The sequence below is a fragment of the Micropterus salmoides genome, unplaced genomic scaffold (assembly GCF_014851395.1).
Source record: "Micropterus salmoides isolate LMB-PRFRI ecotype aquatic unplaced genomic scaffold, ASM1485139v1 Ms_hic_scaffold_19, whole genome shotgun sequence".
NCBI lineage: Eukaryota > Metazoa > Chordata > Actinopteri > Centrarchiformes > Centrarchidae > Micropterus > Micropterus salmoides.
The window spans coordinates 405,144-423,925 of NW_024041039.1; the positions used below are offsets into that span (position 1 = coordinate 405,144).

An 18,782-nucleotide genomic window follows, 5' to 3' on the forward strand; every position below is an offset into this window, starting at 1 on the left:
CCGGCGGTTTCTCTGTTGAAAAGATGTTTTGCTTTAATAAAGTGCTTTCTCATTGGTTCCTGTTTGGCTCGTCTGTTGCGTCAGCGACAGGTTTTTCTGTTCATGTTACAGAGTTTGAGTTTAGAAAACATCTCGGTGCGACATTTAAATGATTATGCTGTGATCTTTGCAGCACCACAGTATTTTATTTAAAATGATATGTTTACACACACTTTTGAAAATGCAGCAGTGCATATTGTGATTTGGATGAATTGTTCAGCCTTAGTTGGAATCATGTCAAAGTAAAAAACAACAGGAACAAAGTGTAACAGGAAGGTTTCAGTGACATCTAGTGGTGAGTGCTGTGAACTACAAGCAGCTTCTCAGTCACCGCTCAGCCCTCCTTTGCAAGCGACTGCTTCTGAGGCTCGGGGTCCGGCTGGTACATTTACTTCATACTAAGGTAATAAAAACATTATGTCAGGTCTTTGTCCACCTCTGAAATCACAGGTGTGGATCTTATATTGTTTCTGTCACTAGATCCTCAGAAATGTTACACACTAAACCTTTAATGGATTTTCTAACTCTTGTTTGGGGGATAATCACGCTCTTAGGTTTGGAACTACAGCTCCCATAATGCTTTGGGAAAACAGGACGTGGAGCCATGTGTTCAGTAAGTGAGTTAGCTGTGGGCTACAATGTTTTATAGCCAATATGTGTTTCCAATTAGTCAAACTGGCCGAGTCACCTGTTAGCATTGTTGGCACAGCATGGATGTACAGACTGAAGTAAAAAACATTCTCAGGAGGTTCTGCAGCGTCTCTGGATTCTAGATGTTTGCTCTGGACGTCAGATCGTGAAGTCACGCTGAATGATTCGACGTGTGTTTCACATCTGAGCACGTTTATCTGTCAAAGTTTTAACATTTGTTTCTGGATTTTGCTTCTTCACACCTGAACTCGACGGCACGTCCTCTGCGGGTCGAGTGTCTCCTCACAGATGTCGCCTCGCATCATCTTCAGATGTTTAAATCAAACAGACTTCAGTCTCTGCAGAGGTTACAACTTTATTTATTTCACAGCAGCTTCGTGTCATTTTCATTATTTCACTTTATTTACCCAAACCCAGTCGTGATGTCACCGTGACATCATGCAGCTGCTGTGATGTCACGTCGACCCCGAGACCTCGGACAGCGTCTCCAGCAGCTGGAAGTAGTTGTACTTGATGTCGTACTCCATGTCGTACCAGAAGTTCACTGCAGCAGAGACACAAACACGACCGCCGAATAACTGACGCCATTAGTTTCAGATCCGCATCCGAGATCCTTGGACGTAGTTTTTTAAAATGTGGACTGGTGGGGGGGCAGGAGGTCTTTATAGTGTTTATATAATGTGGGTTTTTTCATATTGTGACGTGTTAAACCATCAGATTCTGTGACCTGCAGTGTTGGACTCCTTTAAGTAAAAGTATTTACATAACATTAATTTACATTACATGTTAAAGACCTGTTATGCTTTTCATTATGTTATAATGATGGATGTTCATGTTCAACATGGCCAAAGGTTCAAATAATGAGGTCAAAGTATTTATCAGAAATCCCTGTGAGCAAAAACCTCGCTGGTCCGTATATGGTCATGTGCTCCCACGGCAACGCTCAGTCTGCCCGTTCCACCCAGCGACAACATGCTTCAGGTCTCGGCCAATCAGAAGACAGTGGGCTTTGAGGGGGGGGGCTTAAAGAGACAGGAGCATCTACAGCTCGTTTCAGACACAGGCTGAAATGAAGGCCTACGTGAAGAGTCAGTATGAGACAGAAATAACTTTTTTGAATCATGCAAAGCTGCCATACAGGAGTCACAGAGCTACAATATAGGGCTGGAAAATCAGAATAATTGGTCTCCTTTAAGTTATAGAAGTATTACCAGCTCAAGTACTAAAGTAAAATCAGCCTGGGACTGTTATTAAAATCATGCTCACACAATGACTCATCAGTACTGAAAATATTACTTGTTAAATGTATTAAATAAATCAGCCTGATTCTCTGCAAAAATTAGTACTTTAAGTCATTTTAGTTGGTAATAATTTTATACTTTTAGTTCATAGGATTTTAAATGCAGGATTTTACTTGTAATTAAGTCATTTTACACGCTTGTACCAAGTTGTACCTGCGTTCTCTCTAGCAGTTAACATGAATTACAGATGCACCTTGCTAATCAAGCTAGCTAGCGCCGCCCTCAAAGTCCAAATATGGTCACGTCTGGTTTTCTAAAAACAAAAACAGTAGTCCACAAACCAGCCGGTGACGTCACTGCGGCTACGCCCACCTCGCTTATACCATCTGTGGTTGGTATTTAAACTGAGTACTTCGGATCCGAGTACTTCTTCCTGCAGGTCACAGAACCTGACGGGTCACCAAATACAGTGTAACACCGGCTCCAAAACAGGAAGCGAGTGTGGACGAGGTAAAAACCTGTCCTGTGGTGCGTTCAGGTGTCTGTACCTGCGATGCAGCCGTGGGACTGCTGGACGTGGTGGAACCACAGGGACGGCAGGTACAGCATCTCTCCGGCCTTCACGCTGCAGCGGAGCGGCCGCGCTCTCCGGTACTGCGGGTACCGGTCAAGGTCCGGGTCCAGAGGGTCCAGAGGGATCCACGGGACCTGTGGGGGGGAGGCGGGAGGAGGGTTAGGGTGAAATGTGTTTTAAATAGAGCAGGGAGCGTTGACATTAACAGACACCTGAACGCACCTTCTCAGAGTCGCTTTGATCGACGACCTCAAACTCGCCGTCGTCCCGCTGACGGTAGACAGCAGGCTGATACGCACCTGACACACGGAGACGGTTACTATGGTTAGCAGGGGATTACACGGAGCTGTTAGCGGTGGATGGGTTGCTATGGTTACCGTAGGGGATGAAGGGGCGGTCTGTGGGAGGCAGCAGGACGAAGTTCTTCTCTCCAGAAATCACACAGTACAGGTTCTCATAGTGGTCTTTGTGCACTGACGCAGAAACACACACAGTATTTATTCACGTTATGTGTTTACGTTAAACACACAGCCGGGCGTGTTGTGTTCAGGTCTTACTGGACGTGACGGCGCTCGCCTCTCCGAGCCAAAATTCACAGCATCTGGTAACTTCCCTGAAGGGAGAAGAAAGATGTGCATCACAAAGAGCTTTCACACGTACGAGGAATTTGTTTTGGTGATCAGGTTGTTACACGTAGACATAAACATACAGCTGACATAAAGAAATAAATATGGAATAAACAGAAGTAATATAGAACAATGTGCAGATGTTTCCGTGTGTGTATTACTCCGGGTTTGTGTTGTGCAGACATGTTACAGACTTTTGACATAAACATTTTATTCATAAATATTTTTATGAATATATAAATATTTACTCTAAATGCTAAAATACTGGAATTATTTTTTCACTCCCTTCCGGTTGGTTACAGGTAAGAACCCAGACGACGTGAGCTCAGTGTTCTCAGACCACCACATGCTTCACTAGTGACAAAAAATGCATCTTTATTTTACGCTGTATTATTTACAACAGTTGTTGTTGTTGTTGTTGTTGTTGTTGTTGTTGTTGTTGTTGTTCCCCTCCGGGCCGCTGGCGGCAGCACCGAGCTCACGGCTCTAATGAGGCGCCATCTTGGATCCTGCAGGCTCGTCTCAGAGCAGATTTCAGCCGCGCTCCTCCTCTTTAAGTTGACTTTAAATACTTTCCAACAAGTCCACGTCCACCTGAAACCGCCTGAAGCGTCCCCGAAGAGGTGGACTTTAACCCGGCGGGTTTGTTTTGGTGTCGCTTTGCTCGCAGAGGAAGATTCTGGACGTTAATGTCCGGAGCTGGTCTCTCGGTGAAGCAGCTAGCGGAGACATGCAGCACCGCTGCAGCCGCTGCGCCGCTCCGATCCAGAGACAAGCTAAAGGCTACAAGCGGAAGTCCCTGTTATCCATCACCGACCTGAGGAGCGCGCACAGACTCTTCCCGGACCTGAACCCGCAGGAGGCGTTTTTCTGTTTCTCCTGCGTCCGACACGTTTATCAGAACACGAAGAAATGTGGGAAGAAGCGGGTTTATGTGGACCCTCATCCCCCGACCCGCCCGGCCCCTCCGGCCCGGCCCGCCCCCTCTGCCCCGGGGGGACCCACCTCCTCCCAAAAAGCTCAAGAGGAGACTCCGAACTGCGCTGAACGAACATGACTACGCGTCCCGGGACCCGGCGCCCTCCGCGCGGACCGAACCCCCGCAGGGTCGGCGGGTCCGCCGCGGGCCGATCTCTCAGGTGTGCGGGTACCTGCGGAGGAAGAACTTCACCTGCGCGCTGAACAGACTGCTGCAGGTGTCCGGCTTCAAGGAGGCTCTGATCCGGCTGTGTGGGAAACTCATCTCCACCGAGGTGAGACCAGATACACGAGAGCGGCTGATCCAGAACCAAAACCCGCTCAGAAGGATCACAATTAGAAAACTGCTGAAATGCAACGTGTGAAAGAAGCTGAAACACAGAAACAATCAGCTAGAAAAGAGTCCAGTCATTAATTAATTAAAGGGATGATATTAAATTGGTGCAGAAACATTTGGCAGAATGCAGAAAATGAAGTGTTTAAAGATGAAATTTTCCCGCCTGTATCTCAGCACTGAGGATGTCTTTAAAACACTCTGTCCTGTCTTCACTCCCCTGATCTGAGCCCCTGTGTCCCCCCCACTTTACTAGTAAAAGTACTGCATTGAAAATGCTACTTAAGAAAAAATATAATCAGGAAAATGTATAAAAAGGTATTAAAAGTACTCGATGCTGAAAACCGGCCCGTGAATAATATATATTGCACATTAGATTATTATTAATCCCTTCTGCATTCATGTGAAAGCAGAATTTTAGCTGCTGCAAGTTGTTGAGGTTGAACTGCTTATTTTCTGATTATCGTCTCCATTTAAAGACTGTAAAAATTCTGTAAATAGAGTTTTGTGCGAAAAGGGAAAAAAAGGAGCCAGAAACACAGAAATAACAGAGTGAACTGAACATTAACACGTGAAGAGCAGTTTTCACGGTTTACTGATATTTTAATGGACCAAACATCAAGAAAATAACTTTCAGATTAATAAATAATGAAAATAATCCTGTAGGGCCAGAGTCGCAAATCTGAAGACAGAGAACAAGAGGATGATTAAAGTTGTTCAGGAAATAGCTGATATTCAAACGTGTATAATAATGTAGTAATAACTATATATTGACGCAGTAATGACTATATATTGACGCAGTAATGACTATATATTGATGTAGTAATGACTATATATTGATGCAGTAATGACTATATATTGATGTAGTAATGACTATATATTGATGCAGTAATGACTATATATTGACGCAGTAATGACTATATATTGATGTAGTAATAACTATATATTGATGCAGTAAAGACTATATATTGATGCAGTAATGACTATATATTGACGCAGTAATAACTATATATTGATGCAGTAATGACTATATATTGACGCAGTAATAACTATATATTGACGCAGTAAAGACTATATATTGACGCAGTAATAACTATATATTGATGCAGTAATGACTATATATTGACGCAGTAATAACTATATATTGACGCAGTAAAGACTATATATTGACGCAGTAATAACTATATATTGATGCAGTAAAGACTATATATTGATGCAGTAAAGACTATATATTGACGCAGTAAAGACTATATATTGACGCAGTAAAGACTATATATTGACGCAGTAATGACTATATATTGATGTAGTAATGACTATATATTGACGCAGTAAAGACTATATATTGATGTAGTAATGACTATATATTGATGTAGTAATGACTATATATTGATGCAGTAATAACTATATATTGACGCAGTAAAGACTATATATTGACGCAGTAATGACTATATATTGATGCAGTAATGACTATATATTGATGCAGTAATGACTATATATTGATGCAGTAATGACTATATATTGATGTAGTAATGACTATATATTGACGCAGTAATGACTATATATTGACGCAGTAATGACTATATATTGACGTAGTAATGACTATATATTGACGCAGTAAAGACTATATATTGACGCAGTAATGACTATATATTGATGTAGTAATGACTATATATTGACGCAGTAATGACTATATATTGATGTAGTAATGACTATATATTGATGCAGTAATAACTATATATTGACGCAGTAAAGACTATATATTGATGTAGTAATGACTATATATTGATGCAGTAAAGACTATATATTGATGTAGTAATGACTATATATTGATGCAGTAATGACTATATATTGATGCAGTACTTGATGCAGTAATGACTATATATTGATGCAGTACTTGATGCAGTAATGACTATATATTGATGTAGTAATGACTATATATTGATGCAGTACTTGATGCAGTAATGACTATATATTGATGCAGTACTTGATGCAGTAATGACTATATATTGATGCAGTACTTGATGCAGTAATGACTATATATTGATGTAGTAATGACTATATATTGATGCAGTACTTGATGCAGTAATGACTATATATTGATGCAGTACTTGATGCAGTAATGACTATATATTGATGCAGTAATGACTATATATTGATGTAGTAATGACTATATATTGATGTAGTAATGACTATATATTGATGCAGTAATGACTATATTGATGCAGTAATAACTATATATTGACGCAGTAATGACTATATATTGATGTAGTAATGACTATATATTGACGCAGTAAAGACTATATATTGACGCAGTAAAGACTATATATTGATGTAGTAATGACTATATATTGACGCAGTAATAACTATATATTGACGCAGTAAAGACTATATATTGACGCAGTAATGACTATATATTGACGCAGTAAAGACTATATTGATGCAGTAAAGACTATATATTGATGTAGTAAAGACTATATATTGATGTAGTAATGACTATATATTGATGCAGTAATGACTATATATTGATGCAGTACTTGATGCAGTAATGACTATATATTGATGCAGTACTTGATGCAGTAATGACTATATTGATGTAGTAATGACTATATATTGATGCAGTACTTGATGCAGTAATGACTATATATTGATGCAGTAAAGACTATATATTGATGCAGTAAAGACTATATATTGATGCAGTACTTGATGCAGTAATGACTATATATTGATGCAGTAATGACTATATATTGATGTAGTAAAGACTATATATTGATGTAGTAATGACTATATATTGATGTAGTAATGACTATATATTGATGTAGTAATGACTATATATTGATGCAGTACTTGATGCAGTAATGACTATATATTGATGCAGTAATGACTATATATTGATGTAGTAAAGACTATATATTGATGTAGTAATGACTATATATTGATGCAGTAATGACTATATATTGATGTAGTAAAGACTATATATTGATGCAGTAATGACTATATATTGATGTAGTAAAGACTATATATTGATGTAGTAAAGACTATATATTGATGTAGTAATGACTATATATTGATGCAGTAATGACTATATATTGATGCAGTACTTGATGCAGTAATGACTATATATTGATGCAGTACTTGATGCAGTAATGACTATATATTGATGTAGTAATGACTATATATTGATGCAGTACTTGATGCAGTAATGACTATATATTGATGCAGTAAAGACTATATATTGATGCAGTAAAGACTATATATTGATGCAGTAAAGACTATATATTGATGTAGTAATGACTATATATTGATGCAGTAATGACTATATATTGATGCAGTAAAGACTATATATTGATGCAGTAAAGACTATATATTGATGTAGTAAAGACTATATATTGATGCAGTAAAGACTATATATTGATGTAGTAAAGACTATATATTGATGTAGTAAAGACTATATATTGATGTAGTAATGACTATATTGATGCAGTAATGACTATATATTGATGCAGTACTTGATGCAGTAATGACTATATATTGATGCAGTACTTGATGCAGTAATGACTATATTTGATGCAGTACTTGATGCAGTAATGACTATATATTGATGTAGTAAAGACTATATATTGATGTAGTAATGACTATATTGATGCAGTAATGACTATATTGATGCAGTACTTGATGCAGTAATGACTATATATTGATGCAGTACTTGATGCAGTAATGACTATATATTGATGTAGTAATGACTATATATTGATGCAGTACTTGATGCAGTAATGACTATATATTGATGCAGTAAAGACTATATATTGATGCAGTAAAGACTATATATTGATGTAGTAAAGACTATATATTGATGCAGTAAAGACTATATTGATGTAGTAATGACTATATATTGATGCAGTAATGACTATATATTGATGCAGTAATGACTATATTGATGCAGTAAAGACTATATATGATGTAGTAAAGACTATATATTGATGCAGTAAAGACTATATATTGATGTAGTAAAGACTATATATGACGCAGTAAAGACTATATATTGATGCAGTAATGACTATATATTGATGTAGTATGACTATATATTGATGCAGTAATGACTATATATTGATGCAGTAATGACTATATATTGATGCAGTAAAGACTATATATTGATGTAGTAATGACTATATATTGATGCAGTAATGACTATATATTGATGCAGTACTTGATGCAGTAATGACTATATATTGATGCAGTACTTGATGCAGTAATGACTATATATTGATGCAGTAACAAATGTTTCTGCAGCGTAAAGAGATGGTGAACGATCTGGACGGTCCGTTCAGGAAGACCTTCAGCCCTGAGAACCTGTCCGCGTTCAGCTGGGATAAGACTACTTCCTGGGCCGAGGAGAAGGCCCCCCTGACTGTGGCCTGTCTCAGGTCCATGTTCCCCCCCGCCAAGAAGATCCAGAAACAGATCGTGAACTACAGCCCAGGGAACAAACCCCGGTGGGTTCTGTGTGGCGTTCTTTAGGTTCCTACAAGGCTCTCTCGGTTCCTTCGGGATCCTAAATCTGTGCTGTTCCAGGCGGATGTCGGACGAGGAGGCGAAGCAGATGCTGGACCGGAGGATCGGCCTCCTGCTCTCGGTGCCGCTGTACACCAGCACCCTCAGGGCCTGCTTCCTCCAGACGGCCTTCAGCGTGGAGATGCTGCGACACCGCTGCCCCGTCAAAGTCTTCGGCATCATGAACGGCCTCGGCATCTCGCAGTCCAAAACCACCGCCAGGGTCCACGCCAAGAAGCTCGCCGAGGAGCACGGCAGGCAGGTGAAGCAGTGGAGGGACGAGATCCAGGTGAGGAGCCAAGTCCTCCTTCTTCGTGTCTCAGCATTCGTGGTTTGTTGATGTGTTTTTGTTTCAGAACGGGTCGAGCTGCTGATTTTTATAGTTAGATCTACTTCAGAACACCTGACAGAAGGTCAGCCAGTCAGACCGGTCTTGGTGTCTGACTTGATCGAGTAAATTTGTTTTCAACCTGCCGGTGAGTAAGGTAACAGATATCTCCATGAAACCTTAATTACTCTCAATAAGACCATATTTATTTGCATTACACGTTTTCTGAAATCTTATGTTTAAATAAGCAAATGAGGCAGTATCTCATTAAATATGCGCAAATTTGCATCTATTTTAAGAGCTGAACTCTGAACTAAGTCAGGTTCAAAATGATGCTTTTATTTTGTTGACACATTAGACTCAAATGATTTTGCTGAGGGAGCCTGGATATCTGTCGACAGGCAGGAAAAACGATTTCGCCATGTTCCTGGGAATAAAATGTTCCATATTTCAGGTGTGGATGATAAATGAACCAAAGCCTCTTTGTGCGTCACAACATGTCAGTGTTTATTTTCTTCTTAGATGACAGAGGTTGAGAAGAAATTAATTGCACAAACTAAATATTTAACCGGGGTTTTAAATGCAAAAATATTCAGCTAAGCCAAAGATCCAAGTCTCTCTGGGCATGAACACATCAGAGTATGAGGGCAGGCGGCGCTCTCTGTTACAGCCTCTGAAGAATGGAAGCTGCGAGAAGCAAATACTTTTGGCGAATAGACGATCACTACGACTTTAGCCGGTCTGCAGATTTTCTCAGGTTGTTGTTCTCTGTTGTTATTTGACTTGATGTGGATCTTCGCTGAAGGAAGACATGTCGGTGCATCGTGATAAACCCTGCGTCTGCCCGCGCCGTCTCGCCTCAGAGAGGAAATTCTTCTTCTCTTTCAGATGACGAGAAAGACGCAGTACTGCAGCGTCGACTCCGGGAAGGCGGCGGCTTACACCTTCACCTGGGGGAACGTTCGGGTAAGAACGCCTGTGGCTGAACACCTCTTCACAGAAGCTGTTGTCTCTGAATGAAGACAGAACGTCTCTGTGCCGCAGGTGCCGTCTTTGTCCCGGTCCGACTCGGCGGAACGAGGCTACGGCTTCGCGACGTGGGCGTTTCGCTTCGCTCATCGAGTTCGGATTAACTTCCGTAACCTGCACGGACCTCCGGCGAAAGCAGCGGACGTGTCTCCGTCCAGCATCCTGCCGTCCAAACAGGTGCGCGCACTTTAAAAGGAGCCAATCGGAGAGCTGTTTTCTAACAGGGACGGTTCATGATCTGTAGAAGTGAGTATGAAACAGCACGCAGGAACATCAGCTCCTCCTGGACGCCACCGCGTGTAGTTTAAATATCCGGATGTCCGGTGTGCGTACAGGACAGAGCTGACTGACACGCAGCTAGTTAACGTCTGACGTCTGCGAGCTTCACTGTTAATATCTGTATTAATGACCCCGCGGGTTTTACAGCTTTTATACATCCAGAGAACTTCTGCAGACGCCAGACCAGGCGTCTCATGGCGGCCGGAAACAATACGCTGATGATGTCACTGATCATCAATACAGAATTTAGGCAAATAAATATTAAAGTCATAGTGACGGATCAGAAAACTCAGTTTCATGTGAAACGACCCAAAGAGCCTCCTCTTCCTCCTCCTGCTGCTCCTCTTCCTCCTCCTGCTGCTCCTCCTCCTCCTGCTGCTCCTCCTCCTGCTGCTCCTCTTCCTCCTCCTCTTCCCTTCCTCCTCCTCTTCCTGCTCCTCCTCCTCCTCTTCCTGCTCCTCTTCCTCCTCCTCTTCCCCTCCTCCTCCTCTTCCTCCTCCTCTTCCTGCTCCTCCTCCTCCTCTTCCTCCTCCTCTTCCTGCTCCTCCTCCTCCCCTCCTCTTCCTCTTCCTGCTCCTCCTCCTCCCCTCCTCCTCCTCTTCCCCTCCTCTTCCTGCTCCTCCTCCTCCTCCTCCTCTTCCTCCTCCTGCTGCTCCTCTTCCTCCTCCTGCTGCTCCTCTTCCTCCTCATCTTCCTCCTCCTCCTCCTCCTCCTCTTCCCCTCCTCTTCCTCCTGCTCCTCTTCCTCCTCTTCCTCTTCCTCCTCTTCTTCCTCTTCCTCCTCCTCCTCCTCTTCCTCCTCCTCCTCCTCTTCCCCTCCTCTTCCTCCTGCTCCTCTTCCTCTTCCTCTTCCTCCTCTTCCCCTCCTCCTCTTCCCCTCCTCTTCCTCCTCCTCTTCCTCCTCCTCCTCCTCCTGCTCCTCTTCCCCTCCTCCTCCTCTTCCTCCTGCTGCTCCTCCTCCTCCTCCTCCTCTTCCTCCTCCTCTTCCCGCTCCTCCTGCTGCCCCTCCTCCTCCTCTTCCCCTCCTCCTCCTCCTCCTGCTCCTCCTCCTCTTCCTCCTCAGACGTACGAGTCGCTGCGGCGGCGAATGAAAACCTTAGTGATGCGAATCATCGCCGACAGCCTGACGGCCCTGAAGGGCCCCAGAGGACGAGTGGCGAGACACATTCCTCACGTCTACTCCGAGCTGATGAAGGCGCCGAGCACCACGGTGAGTCCGGCCCGTCTGAAGAGTCCCATGAATACCAGGAAGGTGTGAACAGCGGAGCTGTTGTCCCCCCTCAGGTGAGTCTGGGTGCAGCGATCCCAAACTCCACGGAGGAGTCTGTCGGCGCCGCCTACGGCCTGACAGACTACATCCCCGTGGTCTCCGGGAAGCCGTACCACATCCTGTACTGCGGGGACGTCCTCAGCCCGGACGGGACCGAGCGCCGCGAAGATCCCGACCCGAAGCCCGACCTGAAGTTTGATGGACTCGTAGAAGCACCGCAGGATTTCAGAAGGAACACCTGTTCCACGAGGTGAGGAGCACGCCAGCGACTATTTGTTTGATGTTTGTGAAAATGATTACAGGAAGTTCATCAGCTGCTCCAGCTGAAAACACTTTGATCCAGTGATGATGTGTTTTCAGGACATGATGAAGATGCTTCTCAGCGAGAAAAGTGAGAACGCTCGAGGAACCCTTCATCACATCACCTCCCTGTTTCACTTCAAGACGTTCAACAGCACCGCCAAAGACTACTTCCTCAACATCTGGGACTTCATTACGGTAAAACTCCTGAAGTCAGGTGACCTACCGAGCCTGCGTGTCGCTCATGATCCCGTTCTGTACATATTCATGTTCCCACAGGAAGAACCCTCTCGTGTCGTCGTCGGTCAAAAAGTTTCAGCTCAACTAAAATTTACATTGATGAAATTAAAACTGGTCTAACAGCTACTTGTCAGACTGTCCTGAGGGGGAACGCAGAACACGAAGTGAGGGTTTCGCACGGCGCGATTACGTACAAACTCAACGCAAAGACGCGAGTGAGAAAATTCACGTGAAATGTTCAGAGAAAAGGAAGAGGAAGTTAAACTAGCTGTAAGATCAGGAAATATGAGTCTGTTTTACTGTGAAACACGTTCAAACCAAACTCCATTCAGAAAAGAAGCATTTTAAAAGCTGTGTGCTTGTCATCTGGCAGACCTGACAGAGCAGGAAGTCACATGTTCGTGACGTCGTTAGTTCAGTATCCGTTTATTGAAACTAAATCACAGCTAAATGTTTATTTCGGGTTCTTCCGGCTGCAGTAAACCGGATTAGGGCAGAAGTCCAGCGGTCCTTCACGACCAACGTGAAGCTAAAAATTCATGCTGACATTTTTCCGTTTCGCCGTGACATTCTGCTTCCTGAAGTACGTGTTTATATTTGACAGTTTGTGACGACGGCGTACGTGACTCTGTTCGCTGTGACGGACTGCGGTCTGGACTCTGTGGACCAGAGACCCTCAGATTACCCCTCTCAGGTCTCCGCTCAGATGGACTGGCTAAGCGGGCTGGCTCACAGACTGCTGGATCTGGTGTGGATGCCTCCATCTCAGGAGGACATCAACGCCGCCGCCGCCGCCGCTAAAGGTCGCTGCGACGGAGAGAAGAAAATATCCCCCTTCTGTTACTGTAAAGAAGGTAAAAGGCCGGACAGGCGAGGGTTCACGTGACTGTCTTTAACTCCGTCTGTCTTTAACTCCGTCTGTCTTTAACTCGTCTCCGTCTGTCTTTAACTCCGTCTGTCTCCATCTGTCTTTAACTCCGTCTGTCTTTAACTCCGTCTGTCTTTAACTCCTCCTCTCTCCGTCTGTCTTTAACTCCGTCTGTCTCCATCTGTCTTTAACTCCGTCTGTCTTTAACTCCGCCCGTCTCCGTCTGTCTCCGTCTGTCTTTAACAACGTCTGTCTCCGTCTGTCTTTAACTCCGTCTGTCTTTAACTCCTCCTGTCTTTAACTCCGTCTGTCTCCATCTGTCTTTAACTCCTCCTGTCTTTAACTCCGTCTGTCTCCTCCTGTCTTTAACTCCGTCTGTCTCCGTCTGTCTTTAACTCCTCCTGTCTTTAACTCCGTCTGTCTCCTCCTGTCTTTAACTCCGTCTGTCTCCGTCTGTCTTTAACTCCGTCTGTCTTTAACTCGTCTCCGTCTGTCTTTAACTCCTCCTGTCTTTAACTCCGCCTGTCTCCGTCTGTCTTTAACTCAGTCTGTCTCTGTCTGTCTAACTCGTCTCCGTCTTTCTCCAACTCCGTCTGTCTCTGTCTGTCTAACTCGTCTCCGTCTGTCTTTAACTCCTCCTGTCTTTAACTCCGTCTGTCTCCATGTGTCTTTAACTCCGTCTGTCTTTAACTCCGCCCGTCTCCGTCTGTCTTTAACTCCGTCCGTCTTTAACTCCGTCTGTCTCCGTCTGTCTTTAACTCCGCCCGTCTCAGTCTGTCTTTAACTCATCTCCGTCTGTCTTTAACTCCGTCTGTCTTTGACTCCGTCTGTCTCCGTCTGTCTTTAACGCCGTCTGTCTCTAATGCCGTCTGTCTCCATCTGTCTTTAACGCCGTCTGTCTTTAACTCCTCCTGTCTCCGTCTGTCTTTAACTCCGCCTGTCTCCGTCTGTCTTTAACTCCACCTGTCTTTAACTCCGCCTGTCTCCGTCTGTCTTTAACTCCGCCTGTCTCCGTCTGTCTTTAACTCCACCTGTCTTTAACTCCGCCTGTCTCCGTCTGTCTTTAACTCCGTCTGTCTCCGTCTGTCTTTAACTCCGCCTGTCTTTAACTCCTCCTGTCTTTAACTCCTCCTGTCTTTAACTCCGTCTGTCTCCATGTGTCTTTAACTCCGTCTGTCTTTAACTCCTCCTGTCTCCGTCTGTCTTTAACTCCGCCTGTCTCCGTCTGTCTTTAACTCCTCCTGTCTTTAACTCCGCCTGTCTCCGTCTGTCTTTAACTCCGTCTGTCTCCGTGTGTCTCCTCTCAGAGAAAGCAGGTGAGCAGCTGGTTCGGTGCTGCAGTAATCTGTGTCCAGGGATCTGGTTCCATGAGAGCTGTGCTCGAGCTCAGACCCTCTCTGACCCGCATGAGGACTGGTTCTGCGGTCCGGGTTGCAGCGCAGACGGGACCTACGTGTTCTGTCACTGTAAGGAGCGGAGGGGGGGGCAGATGGTCCAGTGCGGCCGGACGGACGAGTGCAGGAGACACGAGTGGTACCACCGAGACTGTCTGACCGCGGCCCAGCGGAGCGGCGCCGAGCAGAGTGAGACGCTCAGCCGCACACGAGAGCGAGCGAAACGCTAAGGCGCTGAGTTAGCTGTACAACTAAATGTAGATGTAGAGTAATGCAGTACAAGTACGCAGCGTTAACGGTCTGGTTCTGTTCCGAAGGACCAGACTGATGGTTTTTGGTGGTTTTATGTTCCAGCTCCGTGGTTCTGCTCAGAGTCCTGCTCCATGGCGGAGGACGGCGAGGACTTCCTGTTTAACTACACGAGGGCGGTGGTGTGGGAGGGGCTGTACCACATGGCCAGGCGGGACGCCATCCAGGAGGGGGACGGAGACGCCATGGCGGACTTCTGGAGGATGGACCTGGTTCTGCTGTGGAACAGAGAACACCTGCAGCTCTTCAACAGCAGCCACCACATGATCACAGGTACGGCGCCAACAAGCGTGTCATTCACGTGGGGAGGAGCTAATGGCTGTTGTCATGGTTACCGTGTGTGAACAGGGATGGAGGGGTTCTACCCGGAGCGCGTCAGGCAGGACCTGAAGTGGAACCGAGTGTTGAACCTTCAGGGAACATCTGGAGGGAACATCAGCCCGGACCTGCTCACAGAGCTGCTGATCAGCGAGTCCAAAGGTGATTCACACACCTGCACGTCTGCTCAGCCAATCAGGTGGAAGGAGGATTCAGATCCTTCACTGATGGAAAAGTAGGAAAACCACAGTACTCAAAGTACTCACAGTACTCAAAGTACTCAAAGTACTCGCCGTGGGTCCAGTATATGATTCAGCAGACGGGTCCTTGGCATAACGTTATATTTAGGAGATTATGTCCCTCAGGAGTCTGAATCAGAGAGTTCTGGTCTTGAGTGAAGCAGATTTAGTCCTGAGAATGTCCATGAATCCCCTCGTGTCTAACGAAGGCTTCCTGTCCGCAGGTGGGATCGAGTTCGGTAAAGGCAGCTTCACGAAGCAGCAGGTGGAGCAGAGCGCCCAGCTGGCCGGCGCTCAGGCCAAAGACCTGGACCGGATCTTCTTCACTGGGGGAAACCCTCTGAACCTGTCCGCGTACCTGTCGCGCCTCACGTCCTCGTCCCGCGGGAGGACGGCGGACGTGTCCAAGTTCGTGGAGGAGTTTAAGAAGGACGAGCTGTTCGACTTCAAACCGGGAAGAAGACACCAGGGCTTCAACAAGTTCAGCTACCAGCAGAGAGTCAGGACCCCCAAGAGGATGGGGAGGAGCCTGAGGGCCCTGTCTGAGGAGCTGGACCGCCGGAGAGACCAGATCCTCTGAGAGCGACGAGTCACGTGACATCAGCGATGCCACTTCTGTAGATGAACTAACGCATTTAGCTTGTTTATTCCTTTTCTCTGCTAATGTCCACTAATCTGTTTAGAAATAAAGAGGTTCTCAGTAAAGACGAGGCGTCCCCTCTTTCTGTCACGTGTCTTTTATGTGTGTCGTCGTTTCAGCAAAGTGCTTCTCTGTCTGCTGCAATAAAACCACGTTCGGTTTGAGCTGCAGCTGAAGAGACGAACTTTGTTTTTTAACCTTTATTCGAGAACAACGGCGAGCTGGTCGACATGCAGAACAAGTAGCTTCACGTGAAGGACGAAGACGAGCACCAGGTGGAGAAAAGGTCAGTAGATAATGAAACGTGTCACGCTGAGGTCAGTGGGCCTGTACCAAAGAAAAGCTCACGTGAACTCACCGAGTGCGGCGCTCATCCAGGAGACGTGAGGCTCCACGTCGTCCGTCAGCTCGGGAAGCTCATCGAGCAGGTTAGAGCACTGCTTCTGGACGTAGAGGACCCCACGCTGCTGCACCTGGGGGGGACAGAGGACGGGTAGAGACAGGACAGGTAGAGACTCAGAGGACGGATAGAGACTCAGAGGACGGGTAGAGACAGGTGAGGTAGAGACACAGAGGACAGGTAGAGACTCAGAGGACGGGAAGAGACAGGACAGGTAGAGACAGGTGAGGTAGAGACTCAGAGGACAGATAGAGACTCAGGACAGGTAGAGACTCAGAGGACAGGTAGATACTCAGAGGACAGGTAGAGACAGGTGAGGTAGAGACACAGAGGACAGGTAGAGACTCAGAGGACAGGTAGAGACAGGTGAGGTAGAGACTCAGAGGACAGGTAGAGACTCAGAGGACGGATAGAGACTCAGAGGACAGGTAGATACTCAGAGGACAGGTAGATTTGAGGCTGTTCTGGTCCTGCTCTGATCAATCATGTGATCAATGATGTCAGGATCTAAACACTCTGGTCCTGTATCAGGCTCATGTGTACTGAGTACTGTATGTACACAGTAAGCAGTAGTACTCTGTAATACTCTGTAGTACTCTGTAGTACTCTGTAGTCTGGTTCCTCTCACCTTCCCCTCGATGACGTCGAGCACAGAAGAAAAAGTCATCCGTCGCTCCTCCGGCATCACGAAGCGATCGCCGCTCACGGCGTCGGCGTAGCCGTTGGGGGTCACTGCCACGCTGATGACCTTTGACCCCACCTTCTCCCTGCAGACAGGAAGCGCCCTGAGCGTCACGGACTACAGAAGAAGAAGAAGAGTGCGGGTGAGGGTGGGCGGGGCTTCCTCACCTCAGGTACTCTGGAGTCCACCTGGACAGAGCCGGCCAATGGTTGAAGGCATTGCGGATGACGCAGGGCTTGTTAGGACCAATCCAGTCGCGGTAGAACTGCAGCGGGTCAGGTGGCTCCTCCAGGTACGGCACTGATTGGTTCAGATACAGATCTGAAAGGTCATCAATAAACAAGCGCTCTGATCAGCTGACTCAGCAGATCGCAAACAGCCAGGTAGTACCAGCTAGTACCATCAGGTAGTACCAGCTAGTATCAGGTAGTACCAGCTAGTATCAGGTAGTACCATCAGGTAGTACCAGCTAGTATCAGGTAGTACCAGCTAGTACCATCAGGTAGTACCAGCTAGTATCAGGTAGTACCAGCTAGTATCAGGTAGTACCATCAGGTAGTACCAGCTAGTACCATCAGGTAGTACCAGCTAGTACCATCAGGTAGTACCAGCTAGTACCATCAGGTAGTACCAGCTAGTACCAGGTAGTACTACCAGCTAGTATCAGCTAGTACCATCAGGTAGTACCAGCTAGTATCAGCTAGTACCATCAGGTAGTACCAGCTAGTATCAGGTAGTACCAGGTAGTACCATCAGGTAGTACCATCAGGTAGTACCAGGTAGTACCATCAGGTAGTACCAGCTAGTACCATCAGGTAGTACCAGCTAGTATCAGGTAGTACCAGCTAGTACCATCAGGTAGTACCAGCTAGTATCAGGTAGTACCATCAGGTAGTACCAGCTAGTACCATCAGGTAGTACCAGCTAGTACCATCAGTACCTGCCAGCAGTACTGCCGGTCAGCGGTAGTACCAGTAGTAATGGTAGTAATGGTAGTAGTTGTTGCAGGAGTCTGAGAGTAGTATCAGTTATAGTAGTACTGGCAGTACTAACTAGTAACTATAGTAGCAGTTACTTGATAGTTTTAGTACGTAAGTAAGAGGCCTCGTCCTCCTGATCACACCGACCCGGATTACTGGCTCTTCATCTACAAGTCCTGAGGTCAATGAGCAGCCCTGAGAGTACACGCAGAGAGTACCTTCTGCAGTAGTAACTGTAGTGGTAATAGTAACATTAGTAGTTATTGTACTAGTATTGGTAGTAACGTTAGTAGCTGTAATACTAGCAGTACTAGTAGCAGTAATAGTTGTAGTTCAACCAGTAGTACCAACAGTATTATTCAGAGTTATTTTAGTAGTACCAATAAGGAGTAAGTTATTTATAGTTCTGTTTACAGCTCAGTAGTAACGTTAGTAGTAATAATACTACCAGTAGCAGTAGTTATTGTTCCAACAGTACTACTTGGAGTACCAGCAGCAGTAGTAGTAGTCGAAGTA

The 18,782-nt window shown here is 45.4% G+C and overlaps 3 protein-coding genes and 1 pseudogene across 5 annotated transcripts; 3 read left to right on the forward strand and 1 right to left on the reverse strand.

Moving 5' to 3' along the window:
- Window positions 1-58, forward strand: part of LOC119910144 — a 14,688-nt pseudogene extending 14,630 nt beyond the window's left edge.
- A 971-nt stretch (window positions 59-1,029) lies between these two features.
- LOC119910146 (bifunctional peptidase and (3S)-lysyl hydroxylase Jmjd7-like) lies at window positions 1,030-17,607 on the reverse strand (the record flags this gene model as incomplete). The annotated part of the gene is given in 9 exon segments (XM_038728567.1): window positions 1,030-1,234; window positions 2,480-2,639; window positions 2,728-2,804; window positions 2,883-2,978; window positions 3,063-3,098; window positions 3,101-3,118; window positions 16,563-16,677; window positions 17,233-17,371; window positions 17,454-17,607. Coding segments are annotated over 9 exon segments (884 nt in total), but the record flags the coding sequence as incomplete, so codon positions are not given.
- On the forward strand, window positions 3,649-12,053 carry LOC119910145. Of its 3 annotated transcripts, none has more exons than XR_005445593.1 (6): window positions 3,649-4,384; window positions 8,731-8,933; window positions 9,013-9,280; window positions 10,208-10,285; window positions 10,364-10,594; window positions 11,690-11,828. XR_005445593.1 is itself a non-coding variant. In XM_038728566.1 (6 exons), exons 1-6 carry the CDS (start codon window positions 4,064-4,066, stop codon window positions 11,882-11,884), a joined length of 1,227 nt encoding a protein of 408 aa, XP_038584494.1. In that variant the 5' UTR covers window positions 3,649-4,063; the 3' UTR covers window positions 11,885-12,053. The 3 variants fall into 3 exon arrangements, 1 of the variants encoding a protein (XP_038584494.1); XR_005445592.1 differs by lacking the exon at window positions 11,690-11,828 and adding an exon at window positions 10,691-11,069; XM_038728566.1 differs by having other exon boundaries at window positions 10,364-10,525; window positions 11,690-12,053.
- LOC119910149 lies at window positions 12,256-16,271 on the forward strand. Its single transcript, XM_038728570.1, has 4 exons — window positions 12,256-12,394; window positions 15,053-15,280; window positions 15,356-15,487; window positions 15,789-16,271. Exons 2-4 carry the CDS (start codon window positions 15,082-15,084, stop codon window positions 16,142-16,144), a joined length of 687 nt encoding a protein of 228 aa, XP_038584498.1. The 5' UTR covers window positions 12,256-12,394; window positions 15,053-15,081; the 3' UTR covers window positions 16,145-16,271.
- Window positions 17,608-18,782: the final 1,175 nt, after the last annotated feature.